This window comes from Myodes glareolus, chromosome 9, assembly GCF_982192425.1.
Source record: "Myodes glareolus chromosome 9, mMyoGla1.1, whole genome shotgun sequence".
Classification (NCBI taxonomy): Eukaryota; Metazoa; Chordata; class Mammalia; order Rodentia; family Cricetidae; genus Myodes; species Myodes glareolus.
Genome location: NC_142034.1, coordinates 80,770,975 through 80,783,314, shown reverse-complemented (window position 1 = coordinate 80,783,314; position 12,340 = coordinate 80,770,975). Strand labels below are relative to the sequence as shown.

General features: G+C 41.5%; 1 protein-coding gene across 6 annotated transcripts in view; it reads left to right on the top strand.

Annotated features, from left to right (window-relative positions):
* Nucleotides 1–9,143, top strand: part of Pwwp2a (PWWP domain containing 2A) — a 40,699-nt gene extending 31,556 nt beyond the window's left edge. For 5 of the 6 annotated variants that reach the window (XM_085694863.2, XM_048435976.3, XM_048435978.3 and 2 more), the window contains one exon: nt 6,906–9,143. Coding sequence is in view for 1 of the 6 variants with exons in the window: in XM_085694864.2 (XP_085550990.1) it covers nt 3,491–3,610; nt 6,906–6,919 (134 nt within the window). In the remaining 5 variants the exon portion in view is untranslated. Of the gene's footprint in view, nt 1–3,490; nt 3,611–6,905 lie in introns of all 6 variants that reach the window. The other variant, XM_085694864.2, reaches the window with a different exon arrangement.
* Nucleotides 9,144–12,340: the final 3,197 nt, after the last annotated feature.

Here is a 12,340-nt window from a genome sequence, read left to right as displayed (position 1 = left end):
TAGCATATACTCCCTGGGAGTTTGGGTGATTTTTGTTTTGTTTTGAGATTGGTCTTGAACTGTTGATCCTGTTTTTACCTCACTGAATTCTGAGATTACAGTTTTGCCACCATGTCTAGCTAAACTGGCTGTTTTAGCTGGCATTTATGGAGGCTAACTGTTGGAGGTCATGGGAATTATGTATAAGATATAGAAACCGTGATTAAAGTTCATTATAGTATCATATTTAACTTAACAGACCTCAAGACTATCTAGTACTCTCTCGTTCTGCTCACAGTAAGCACAGGTATAAGTAGAAATTCTCATCTAGGGCTGGCAAGATGGTGCAGTAGCTAAAGGAGCTTGCTGCCAAACCTGACAGTCTGAATTTGATCTCTGGGGACAAGGTAGGAGAAGAGAATTGACAACTGCAAATTGTCCTCTGACCTGCACATATAGACTTTTGTGTATTTATGCACACAGAAGAAATGATCTCTACTTGTAAATGAATGAGGACTGACTCAGACATGTGATCAGTCACCACTTTCAAAGCCTTGCACATTCTGCATTCTTTCCAGAGGTAAGAGAAGAATCTGAGCTTGGGTGACCATGAACAGAGCCCTGCTGGGACTTACAAAGGAGCTACAAGCTGCACTTGTACCTTTTAAGTTGGCCGGTCTGCACAGCTTCTGTATGTTCTTGATATTTTAACACATGGCAAAGAGTGGACTTCAGTGTACACGATATGTATTGAGTAGGAGATTTAGGAGGGCGATACCTGGCTTTAATCTGGGTGTGCTGTGGTCATTTTTCCCAGAGGATAGCCATTGTTACTCATGTTAATTTTGAGATGCTGTTGATTACAAATGTATCACTCCACTTTGTTTTCTAGTGAAGGATCTGTCTGGGAGTGGCAAGCATACTGGGAAGAACTGTGCGGTTTGTCTAAAGCTCAGACATGTAATCAGTAACTGGTCAAAAACTACAATGTCTCTTCTGCATTTCCTTCTTGCTCACATTGCATCATACTTGGAATTTATAATGAGTATTTAGTGGAATCATGGGTACCTATATATAGTCAGAAACTTACTTTTTCAGTCCTGATTTGCACTAAGTATGGCCTCTTGTTCCTCCTTTCCTTGACTCTACAGGGGAATTGTGTACTTATCCTCTTCTGATTGGCTTCTTGATCAATGAGAGCATTATTGTCACATGTAGGATTTATTTTAGAGGACAAAACAACTTCTGAGCTTGAGATTGCTGCCTTTTCATGGCGGTGGGGTATCTTTCCCTTTATTGTGTCTTAGGCAGGGTTCCTTGGCTCTTCCTAGTAAATATTCTACATGGGTGCTAAGTTTCCAAAGAAAATTTGAAGACCCTGAAAGTATTGAGGGGAAGCTCATCTGCAATATTAGCACCATGCTCCAGGCAGACTGTATTGAAATTGACATGCTGAGGTTTTATGTAGCATGTTAAAAGCTGCAGTAGGAAAGGTGAACTCATCCCTGATCTTTCTATTTGTTTACATAAAATCAGAGACCAATTATTTTGTAAAAATATGGTTATTTGGGGCTGTAGAGATAGCTTAGTGTGGTTAAGAGCACTTGTTGCTCTTGCAGAAGATCCGGGCTTGTTTCTCAGCACCCATATGTAACTCCAGTTCTAGGGGATCTAATGCCGCCTTCAGATTTCCATGGGCACTAGGCAGACATGTATTGCTCATATGTGTAGACAAAATGCTCATACACAAAAATCTTTGAGGAATTCATACTGTTTTGGTCTTATCTGCTTCTCCCCCTAACTGCTGCCAGATCCATCCACCAACTTCATGTCCTCTTTTTTTAATGTATTTTTTATTATAACCCTTGTCCACCACTGGGGCATGATTGACTTACTAGGACTTTACCCTTAGACAGAACTGACGTTTAGCATGGTGGTGCACACCTTTTATCCCAGCACTTGTGAGCTAGAAGCAGATGTACCTGAGTTCTGGGTCAACCTGGTCTACATAGCAAGTTTCAGGATAGCCAGTCACGTAGAGAGACCCTGTTTCAAGAAACACACACTCACCGTGGGGGAAGGGGTAACTCCCTCAGCGTCTGCCCACTGTCCATAGCTTAGGTGGTGGCTGGAAGTTTATCTCATGATAGACATTTCCCAGAACAAGCTTTAGTGTGCTGACTCTTTTTTTCCTGTGTAGTTGCAGTTGCTTTAGTTAACAGTGTACTCAGACTCCCATGTAAAACCTTACTATTGAACCTCATTTTTTAAAGAATTATTTTCCTCTAAACTAGAATTCAGAGGTAATTGTATTTATACATTGGGCTTTTTGTGGCAGGAAAGCTTACTTTAGAAATTTTTATAATTTACAACTGTACTGCTTCTGATCTGGAATTTTAATTTATTGAGACAAGGCCTCACTACATAGCTCTGGCTGTGCTGCAACTTGCTTTGTTAGAGATCCACCTGCCTTTGCTTCTGCTGAGATTTAAGGCTATGCATAGCCATGCCCTGCCTGATTTTTTTTTTTTTTTAAAGTTTTTCAAGACAGGTTTTCCCGGTGTATCCCTGACTGTCTTGGAACTCATTTTGTAGACTAGGCTGTCCTCAAACTCACAGAGATCCACCTGCCTGTCTCCTGAGTGCTGGGATTAAAGTCATGTACCACCACCACCTGGCTCTGATTATGAATTATAAAAATAAATAATAGAATGATCCCAGAGCTGGCTGTACTGATAGAAGTATGCACGCAACCTTTAAAATATAAAACTTACAGCAGGATGTGCTGCCTCATGCCTGTAATCCCAGCACCTAAAAAACCAAGGTTAGGAGTTTGAGGGCAACAGAGTTCTGGGCCAACCCCAGCCTGTAGTAGTCTTTTATTTGAATTTTGCTCAACATTTAAGGTTCTGTTCTCAGAAAATTTATCATGTTAATAAAACCTGTTCTCCTCAACCAGTTAGAACCTGAAGCTATGCAAGAGCGATCATTAACACTCAAGCAGAAAGGGCTTGTGATGGTCTTTGAGCTTCTGAATGATGTAATATGCAGGAGGTGAAAACTTCAGCCCTCTGAACTGTCCAGGTCAAGACTCCAAGAACAGAATAGTGTTAGACAGTAAACTGTTTACTTTTTGTTTTTGTTTCTTTTCTTTTTTCTTTTTCTTTTCCTTTTTTTTTTTTTTTTTGTGCTCAAGGACATAAAATGTGAGTTAGCATTTCCTCTTCCATTTATAGGCTTATTGGAGGGCACCTTGCCATGTTGCGTTCTGCATCTAATGGGATGTGCACACAAGAGTGCCCTCTCCTGGCCATGGTTGGGGTACCCACATGGCTATGAAGCTCTGCAGTACCAAAGCTTTGTTGTTGGAAGCTGGCAAGTTCTCCAGAATAAACCCATTAGGAAGTTTAAATTAATTTTGATCTTTTTTTAAAAAAAATTTTTATAAGATAGATTAAAAAGATCTCAACTGACTGCTCTATTTTTGTTAACTTGGTTTTTTCTACCATAGGTCTCAACAAATGGCAGCTATTACATCAGACAGTGACGAGTCCTGCTGCTCCCTTACAGTGTCTGACAGACCACTGTGGATTCAGACTGGGAGCATTGAAGTTAACAGTGAAGCGGGCAGGTCTGTCTGTCTTAAGCCCTGCCACAAAGTGAAAAGGGCACCACATCATCACTTAACCACATCCCTGAAGTAGATTAGGCTAGGCTTCAAAAGATTTATTAGTTTTCTCCTAAGTTTTCATTGACCTTGGTAGTTGGGTGTACTTCCTCTAGGTAATCATTTCTGGGAACTAAACGTGAGTTTTCTAGACTAGAGCCTCCTGTGAGTATCTATATTGAGAGTAGCCTTGTGGTGAGAATCAAATAGGTACATTGTAGGCTTATGTTAGGTAGCAACTGATGGTTCCTGGAAATCAGGGACTTGGTTAGTTTTTCAGTTTCAATCTTTGTCACTTTAACTTCTTTGTTAGTTACTACTGTATGTATAGGACTATAGGGGATGGGAATGTGGCTCAGTAGGTAGAGTGTCTTTGTCTGCCTCCACCAAGTTCTGAGTAAACCAGACATAGTGATTCGTGCCAACCTTGCACTCAGAAGGTGGAGGCAGGAAGGCCAGAAGCTCAAGATCATCCTCATCTACTCTTAGTGAGTCTGAGGATAACCTAGGGAAACCAAGAATCTGCCTTTAAGAAGAGAAAAAAAGAATGTGTAAAAATATGTATGTGGTCAGGCATGCTGGACCATGCCTTTAATCCCAGGAGGCAGGCGATCTCTGAGTTTCAGGACAGCCAGGGCTACATAGTAAGATCCTGTCTTAAAAAAAAAAAACCTAAAAAAAAAAAAAGAATATGTATGTGGGGGCCTATTGTGGTGGTGCACAACTTTAATCTCAGTACTCTGGAGGAGAGGCAGGCGGATCTCAAGTTCAAGGCCAGCCTGGTCTACCTAGGGACTTCCAATATAGCCAGGTCTACATAGTGAGACCATGTCTTCAAAAAGAAAGAGACAAACATATATGCATGTGCTTAGTAAGTTAATTTTAAAACTCATTGTCATTTGTATAAGGTGAGTCAGAACTTTAGAGGCATGGTAAGATAGCATCAGGATGTGGTTGTAATCTAGTTCTATAGATGACTTAATGGATAGTATATAAAATTGTTTGACTTTGGATTCTTAAATGGTGGGAAAGGTTTAGGGATTTTGGTTGTTCCTTTTGAGTTTATCTTTTTATTTTTTGTTATTTTCATTTATGTGTGTTTGACTATATGCCAGATGTGTGTGCTTGGAAGCCAGAAGAGGGCCTCAAGTCCTTTGGATTGGATTTATAGGCAGTTGGGAGCTGCCTGATGTGGATGTTGGGAACAGAACTCAGGTTCTTTGCAAGAGCAATAATGTACTCTTAACCTCCGAGTTATGTCTCTAGCTCCTAAACTTATCTTTTATTACTTTCTTTGAAAAAGTATTTAGTCCTCTGGATAGAGGTTATACCGTGGTTATTTGACCTGCTGTTTGGAGCTCCTGGAGTATTATTGCATGTGAACTGTAGCCTTGATACTGGTTCAAAGTGAGACATTTAGCATTGAATATTGTGTAAGAATTTTGGACTCTTATGTAAATAGGCATGGTAGCTACCTTAATATAGTCTATTGAGGTAATAGAGCCTTTGGCTTTCTATACTTGTCATAGGAGTCCTTGGCTTTCTTGTTCTGGTCTTCAATTGAACTTCAGTAGGCCTTACATTAAAACCAGATTTTGAAAGGCACAGTTGGGGTGCTGCCCCATCCTCTTTCTCCTTTAGTTTATAAAAGGGTACATTCACTTCCTAAGTTCTTTGTGAGTCTGTGACTTACTATTGCAGTCATGTTAGCCACCCATTTTATTTTCAGAAAATTGAATGAAAATCAGCATTCATTAATCATCCTTTTTTTCAGAAGCAACAAATACATGGGCCCTTCACCTTGAGGCTTGCAGTATTTTGGCTTGAAGTCATTTATTGCTGCTTGAAAGACACATGACAGAATGTTCTGTGGAGTTTATTTTATAGGCCCTGACTCAGGGCCTACATGACCAGGACAATGAACCATGGTAACACTGGGAAGTTAACACAAAATCAAGTCTTTCAAACCATGGGGGAGATCTGACTTTGATGTATGTGTTAAATATTAGGAAAGATGAGTGCTTTTCCTTCTTTCTGCATTCAGTTTGTTTTATTATTCCACTACAATAGCATTATCTTTGGTTTAAAAATACTAAACGAAGATCATCTTTCTTTCCTGGGTCTCGGGCTCCGATTTTGTGGACATAGCTAAGGACCAGAGGGTAGTAGGCATCCACTTCTTTCCGTGCTAGCTGTTTGCTAACGTTGGGCAGTCTGACCGTGCTGCATGACAAATCTTCCTATAAGCCATGTTGTCTGCCAGTTGTGCCTGGGCTCCTGCCTTTGCTCAGAAGTCTACTGAAGGTTGCCTTGTGGGTGGCCAGGTGTAATAAGGGGCACTGGTTAGTGCACTGAAGTGGTCTAGTAACAAAATAGCACTTTCCTTGCCTTCTGATGTGTCTGCCTCTGGGAGGCTCCCCCCAGACCCCTTGTGGCTTTGTGTAAATAGTATACTGTGCTCTGTAGCTGATTTTTTTAACATCACTTGATTCTGTATATAAATTTGCTTAAGACTGAGCAACAAGCTTTGATGATGTGTATACCTTAGTCCCAGCACTCAGGAGATAGAGGCAAGGAAGATCAGGGGTTCAAGGTCAGCCCTGACTGTTTAGTGAGTTTGAGGTCATCCTGGGCTACAAGAGATCCTGTCCCCCCCAAAAGGAAAGTGAGATGGTCGGACTGGGTATGGTGACTCACATCTTTAATCCAAGCAGGGAAGACACAGGTAGGCAGTTCTTGATGAGTTCTTGGCCAGCCAGAGTTACATGGTGAGTTCTATCTAAAAGAACATTTAAAAGAGACTACAGGTTCATTGTGCTAAGGAAAGGCTGGTATTTTCTAGAAGTATCTCTCTACTATTTTGATGTATTGTAACTTAGAAATAACAACATAATGAAGGTAATGAATACCTTTAACCTCAGCACTCTGGGAGGTAGAGGCAGACGAATCTCTGTGAGTTTGAGGCCAGCCTGGTCTACAGACTGAGTTTCAGGATAGCCAGGGCTACAAAAAGAAACCCTGCTTTGAAAAAATAAACAAAAGAAAAGTCAAACTTTTCCTGCAAATATTCCTAAGAAAAGGACTAAGGTGATAGCCATGTGTGATGGAATTTGGTCAGCTAATGCTTCTACTGCATTTAAAAAGTCAAACTTGTGATTTAAAAGAAATGCGGTGTGACCCCACGATCTGTGGGCTTCTTTTTCTCACGTTATTACCTGTGCTTAACTACATTCTCTTCCTTTTGTTTATTGTATTTCAGCACAAAGACATTAACAGACTGCTGGCTTCTTGGATGTGTGCCACTTTGACAGAGCAAGAACATCAATCAGGACTGGCTAAGATGGGAGTGTGAAGCTGCACTAAGAAGTAAATGTTAAAGCAGTGGCTAAACCAGTCATCTGTACAGGGCACTGGCAGAGTAGACTGAATGGAAGAGAAGGTATTAGGGAATTTTTATATGTATAAAAGAAACAAACTGCTGCAATAAATTATGCATGAGGTGAGGAGAAAAGTGGTGTGAACACCTGCAGGATGCACTCAGTGCGATGTGGAAGAATCACTGACGATAGCTTCTTTTGAATGTGAACAGTAGTTTGGACAGGCCTACCAGGCATGGGATGGTACAGAAATGTGGAATTGTTTTGCATACTTAACCTTTGTGCTTTCTCCAAGGATTATGTTTATCAGTTCAGAAGTAAGCAGAGGTGTGTTTAAATGGTGCTCCTGTGAAACAGCAGTGGTCACGTGTGAGAAGGCCACTGCTTCCTTCAGGTGCCCATGGAAACAAGAGGAAGACGATCTGACATCCTGCTGAAAGGATGGCTAAGTGCCCCGTCCCACCCACAAGTAAAATGTGGATCTTCTCTCTCTCTCTTTTTTTTTTTTTTAATAAAACAGGGCTGTATTATCTTGAATATATGTTTGCTTGTTAGAGCATATTAAGATGTATTTATTTGCCACTAGTATTTAACGTTTTGTGCACATTTTCATAACTACATTCTTACCTTTTCATATTTTGACTCCCAAGTGGATAGGCTAGTGTTGACCTTGGAATGAAATTGTACACTCCCAAGAACTAGCTCATCATTCTCCTGAGCTGGACAGGCTTTGATTATCGCCTCTCCCCTACTGAGTGGTGCTGTTGAGAAAGGGTGCCAGCATCAGTGTTGATCTGGACCTCTTTCCACAGCAGGAGGCCCCTACTTCTCAGTGCAGGAAGTTCTCGCAGGTGTCAGGGAAGACTTGGCCCTGGGGGACAAGTGGCAGAAACAGATCCTTGAAAACAGCCTAAACGTTTGGTGCATGGAACATGAATTCTTAATAGAGACCACAGATTTTCCTTGTCTTTGCTTACATACATATTATGAAAATCCTTAATTTTTTTGTTTAATAAATGGAGAACACATGAGAAAATCAGATGGACCTGTTAGTACTACATTTTTAAAGCATTTTATATTTGATGGTGCCGTAATTTTAATAATAAAACTGAAGATTTTTAGTGGCAATACTGATTTATTTTTTAAACCAGAAAGATAACACCATATTGATTACTTACTACAAAAAGAAAAAAAGAAAAAAAAAAGCCAAAAGAAAAGAAACTAACTCACAAAACTCATTCAAAGACACACAACAGAGGAGCGAGCACTTGGCTCAAGAGTTCACTTTCTGTGATCTTTCTGTGTGGGTGAGATTACCCAACAGCCCATTGCTCAGGATTAATAAATGCTCTAGGTGGGATTTTTAGATTGTTTAATATACCTGACTGTGATTTGCTATATAACTCAAGAAGAAAAGCCGGGTAGTCTGGAGTCTAGTGAGCTTAATTCAGATCCTAACACACTGCAAGTGCTGGCAAGTCCTGACTGCATTTTACAAATGATCTCTTTGGATCTATATCATGACGTCATCTTATCACATGGGCTCAGGAACTATAACAGCAGGGAGCTGTGGGAAGACTTGAAGCACAGCTCCAGGCTCTGGGGTCAGTCTGGTCTTAGACCCCAACACCAGCAGTAACTTTATGCTCACTCAGGAACCAGGTGTCTCCCAAGCCATGTGACATATGCATGGATTATATCAGGAAACCTTTAAGCTTTAGAAATCTTTATTTGTAGAGTAATGGAATTGACCAAAAAGTAATATTAAGAAGGCAAAAGCACTGGGAAAGATCAGGTTTTAAGAATCTACATATTTTTTTCTTCATGACAAATCCTTAAAGGCATTTTATTACAAACTAGATTTTCATTAAAAAAAAAAAAAACACTTGGTGGTATTTAAAATCTAGACCTACCATGTTACAACTTCATTTTTATTGCTTTAGTTGCTTAATATTTAAGCTCTGCTTCATGCTACCTTGTCTGTATTTCAAATCCTCACAGGCCTATTTCATTTGTAGACTTGAATGACACATTGTTCTCACCTTCCATCTGCTCAGAGTTAAATGTTAAAGAATGTTGTGTAATGTTATCCAATAAAGTCTTTGATTTTTTTTATTTAATTATTTAAAAACTGTTTTGCTGTGTAGGGGGTTAGCTGTTTTTAGGGGTTACCTTTAAAAGTGGTTTTTGTTTTTTCTTTAAAAACAAAACAGCTTTAAAATTCAGCTGAGTTGTGTGTTCTGGGAAGTAGTGTTGCTTCCTAAGAAACACCGCAGGTTTCGGGCACTCAGGGTTCATGGGTCTCCTGTGACTAGGCGGAGGCTGGCTGCAGTCTGATGGAAGCAGCTGCCTTAGAGTGGGGAACGCACATTACGGGTGGGTACATGACCTGCAAATCTCAGCACTCAGGGTTATGGTTCAAGGTCATCAAATACATACCAACTTCAAGCACCCCTACCCCTCCAGGAGGAATTTTACCCAAACAGACTGATTTCTACCACAGCCTATAGGATTGACCTGTGACCCAGAAACTCTTGGTTGTCAGGAAAAAATTTGTTTCAGAAAACCTATCAGGCAATTGAGGTGTGTGTGTGTGTGTGTGTGTGTGTGTGTGTGAGACACTGACTGATAAAGACCTCCCCATTTCAGTAAAGCAAACCTTTAGAAGGTTGCCTGGTACTACAAAGAATATATGGAATCTTTAATCTCAAACACTGCTTGATTCACTTGAGCTGAATATTCATAAGAGCCACTGGAGTCTGCATCAGTTCATGAGGCAGAACTGCCAATAGCACATTATTCTGGGGCGGTCCAACCATGCTTGCAAACTGTGTCTGACAGACAGTAATAAAGCCCACGTCATCAACATCTAAATACTGTTTTGCTTCATTGAGTCCTTCCAGCCCTAGCCTTTGAGGATTGCTGTAAAGTTCAAGTTCTGAGCTTGTGGATTTCTGGCTTCAAGGTGAAGGTACTGACTGGAAGCTCATTTTGTTGGAGCATGATGTGCCAAGTATAGCCCAGGCGATGGCCCAGCTTGAGTATCAGCTTGGCACTATACCCACAGCAGAACAGTGCTGCTTTTCCAGTGCAGCTGTTTTTCAAGTGTTGTTTCCTTCTCATCTTTTTTGACAACCTAAGGGCCTCCTACTCTCAGGGTTTGATAGCAGTTCTAGCAATGAGAGCTAGCAGCTGACTGAGGAGTGACCTGCTGACAGTCACCATCACAAGCTGCTCTTCCAGAGGTCCTGAGTTCAATTCCCAGCAACCACATGGTGGCTCACTACCATCTTTAATGAGATCTGGTGCCCGCTTCTGGCCTGCAGGGTTACATGTTGACAGAACACTGCATACATATAAATACTTTAAAAAAATTTATCTTTCAGGTTTAACATTTGCTATTCACTCCCACCCTGTTGTCCATTCAGAATCCACCAAAACGCCCATATCCAGCTCGAATACCGTGTGAACTGATAGCAGTTTTAGAGGCAAAAATCAGGGACTCAGCATCAAAAAACCCATCAGCCCAGCTAACTTTTTTTTTTTTTAAATCTCCGAGACAGGGTTTCTCTGTAGCTTTTGGAGCCTGTCCTGGAACTGGCTCTTGTAGATCAGGCTGACCTATAAGATTTGCCTGCTTCTGCCTCCCAAGTGCTGGGATTAAAGGTGTGCGCTACCACTGCCCAACCCCCAGCTAACATTTTTAAAGTGGTCCTTATCTTCTATGCCAAGACAAGCACAATGTTGTATACCTGAGCAACTCCGAAGAGCCAATGTCTTGGCATTCTGCTGAAGCTTAGATGTAGTTTCACTACTGTAACATGAGTCATGAGGCCAGGCTTAGCAATGGCCCAGCCTGTGTCCACACATAGTAAAGTGTCCAAACTGGCTGCAGTGCTGTTAAGACAGGCACATGCAGAAAAAGAAAACAGATTTGAACCATGATTTGTGGTTTGGGTCTGTCAACTGAGGCTGAGGTAGGAAGACCACAAGTTGAATGTTAGGCATTCTACAGAAGTCTAAGCTGTCCAAGACACAAGGGCCTTAAGGGTTAGAACTCAGTGGTTGAGCCTTTGCCTAGTATGTCTAAATCCTGAGTTAAATCCGTAGCACAGTGTGGGAGGGCATTCAGGATCCTAAGAGTGGAAGGAGAAAATAACAGTGGTATAAACTCACAATGTAAGTGAAAAATTAAGTAATCTATGGTGAGCTGAATAGACTCACATGAGTATGAATTTACTGTATAAAAGCCCTAAGTTTGGTCAAGCCTCTGGAGACATTCCACCATTGGACAAGTACCCAGGTGAAAGTCACCATATGGTGTGGGTGTAGATATCAGAAATGGCGGAAATATAACCAGAGGGGATGGGGACACTGAGATTACAGGACAGATGGGAACTTCCGAAAGTCTAAAGACAAAGTATAAAGCAAGACGTGAAAACTTGAAACCAGGAGACAAACACACAGCCAAAGGTGTTCTACGTGACTAAGACCGAGCAGAGCAGCTTCATGGGTGTCACTGCTGGACTAACTGCTGAGCGATCCTAGTGGAGCCCTCCGTGTTTGTCAGAATTACGCTTTCCCCAACAGAGCATTGTTGGAAAGTCCTGGTAACAGCGGGGCCATACCTTTATTTTTGAGATAGAATCTCACTCTGTAGCCATGATTGGCCTGGAACTCAGTCTGCCTCTGCCTCTAGAGGGTTAGGACTAAAGGTTTGTGCCACCATACCCAGCTAGTTAAGTAGGATCAGAAACACCAGGGTATCAAGTGCTTTTCTGACCAGAGGGAAAACAGATGAATTCGATGCCCTTTCACTACCTCCCATTGATGTCTGTGGAACATGAGAAAAAGCATGCCCACTTCCTACACTGACACAGGTTACTTTGTAGCTCTTTAGAATCGGTGTAGTGGCACATCTGTCATGCTGGCATTTAGGAGGTGGAAGCAGGACGATCATCAAGGGCATCTTGGGCCACATAGAGGAGCTGAGGCTAACTTTGATTAAGTCCTTGTCTTAAGAAAACAAAAGCGGTCAGGCGGTGGTGGCAAAGACATTTAATCCCAGTACTCAAGAGGCAGGGGTAGGCAGATCTCTGTGTTCAAGGCCAGTCTGGTCTACAGAGCTAGTTCCAGGACAGGCAGGGTTAGAGAAACCCTGTCTCAAATTAAAAATACAAATAGCCACCATGAGACACAGGCAGGTAGAATCCCAGGAGAGTTGACTCAGCAGTTAAGAGTGCTTGTAGCTCTCGAAGAGGACCCAGTTTTGCTTTCTAGCATCCTCATGGGGGCCCACAACCATCTGTGACTTCAG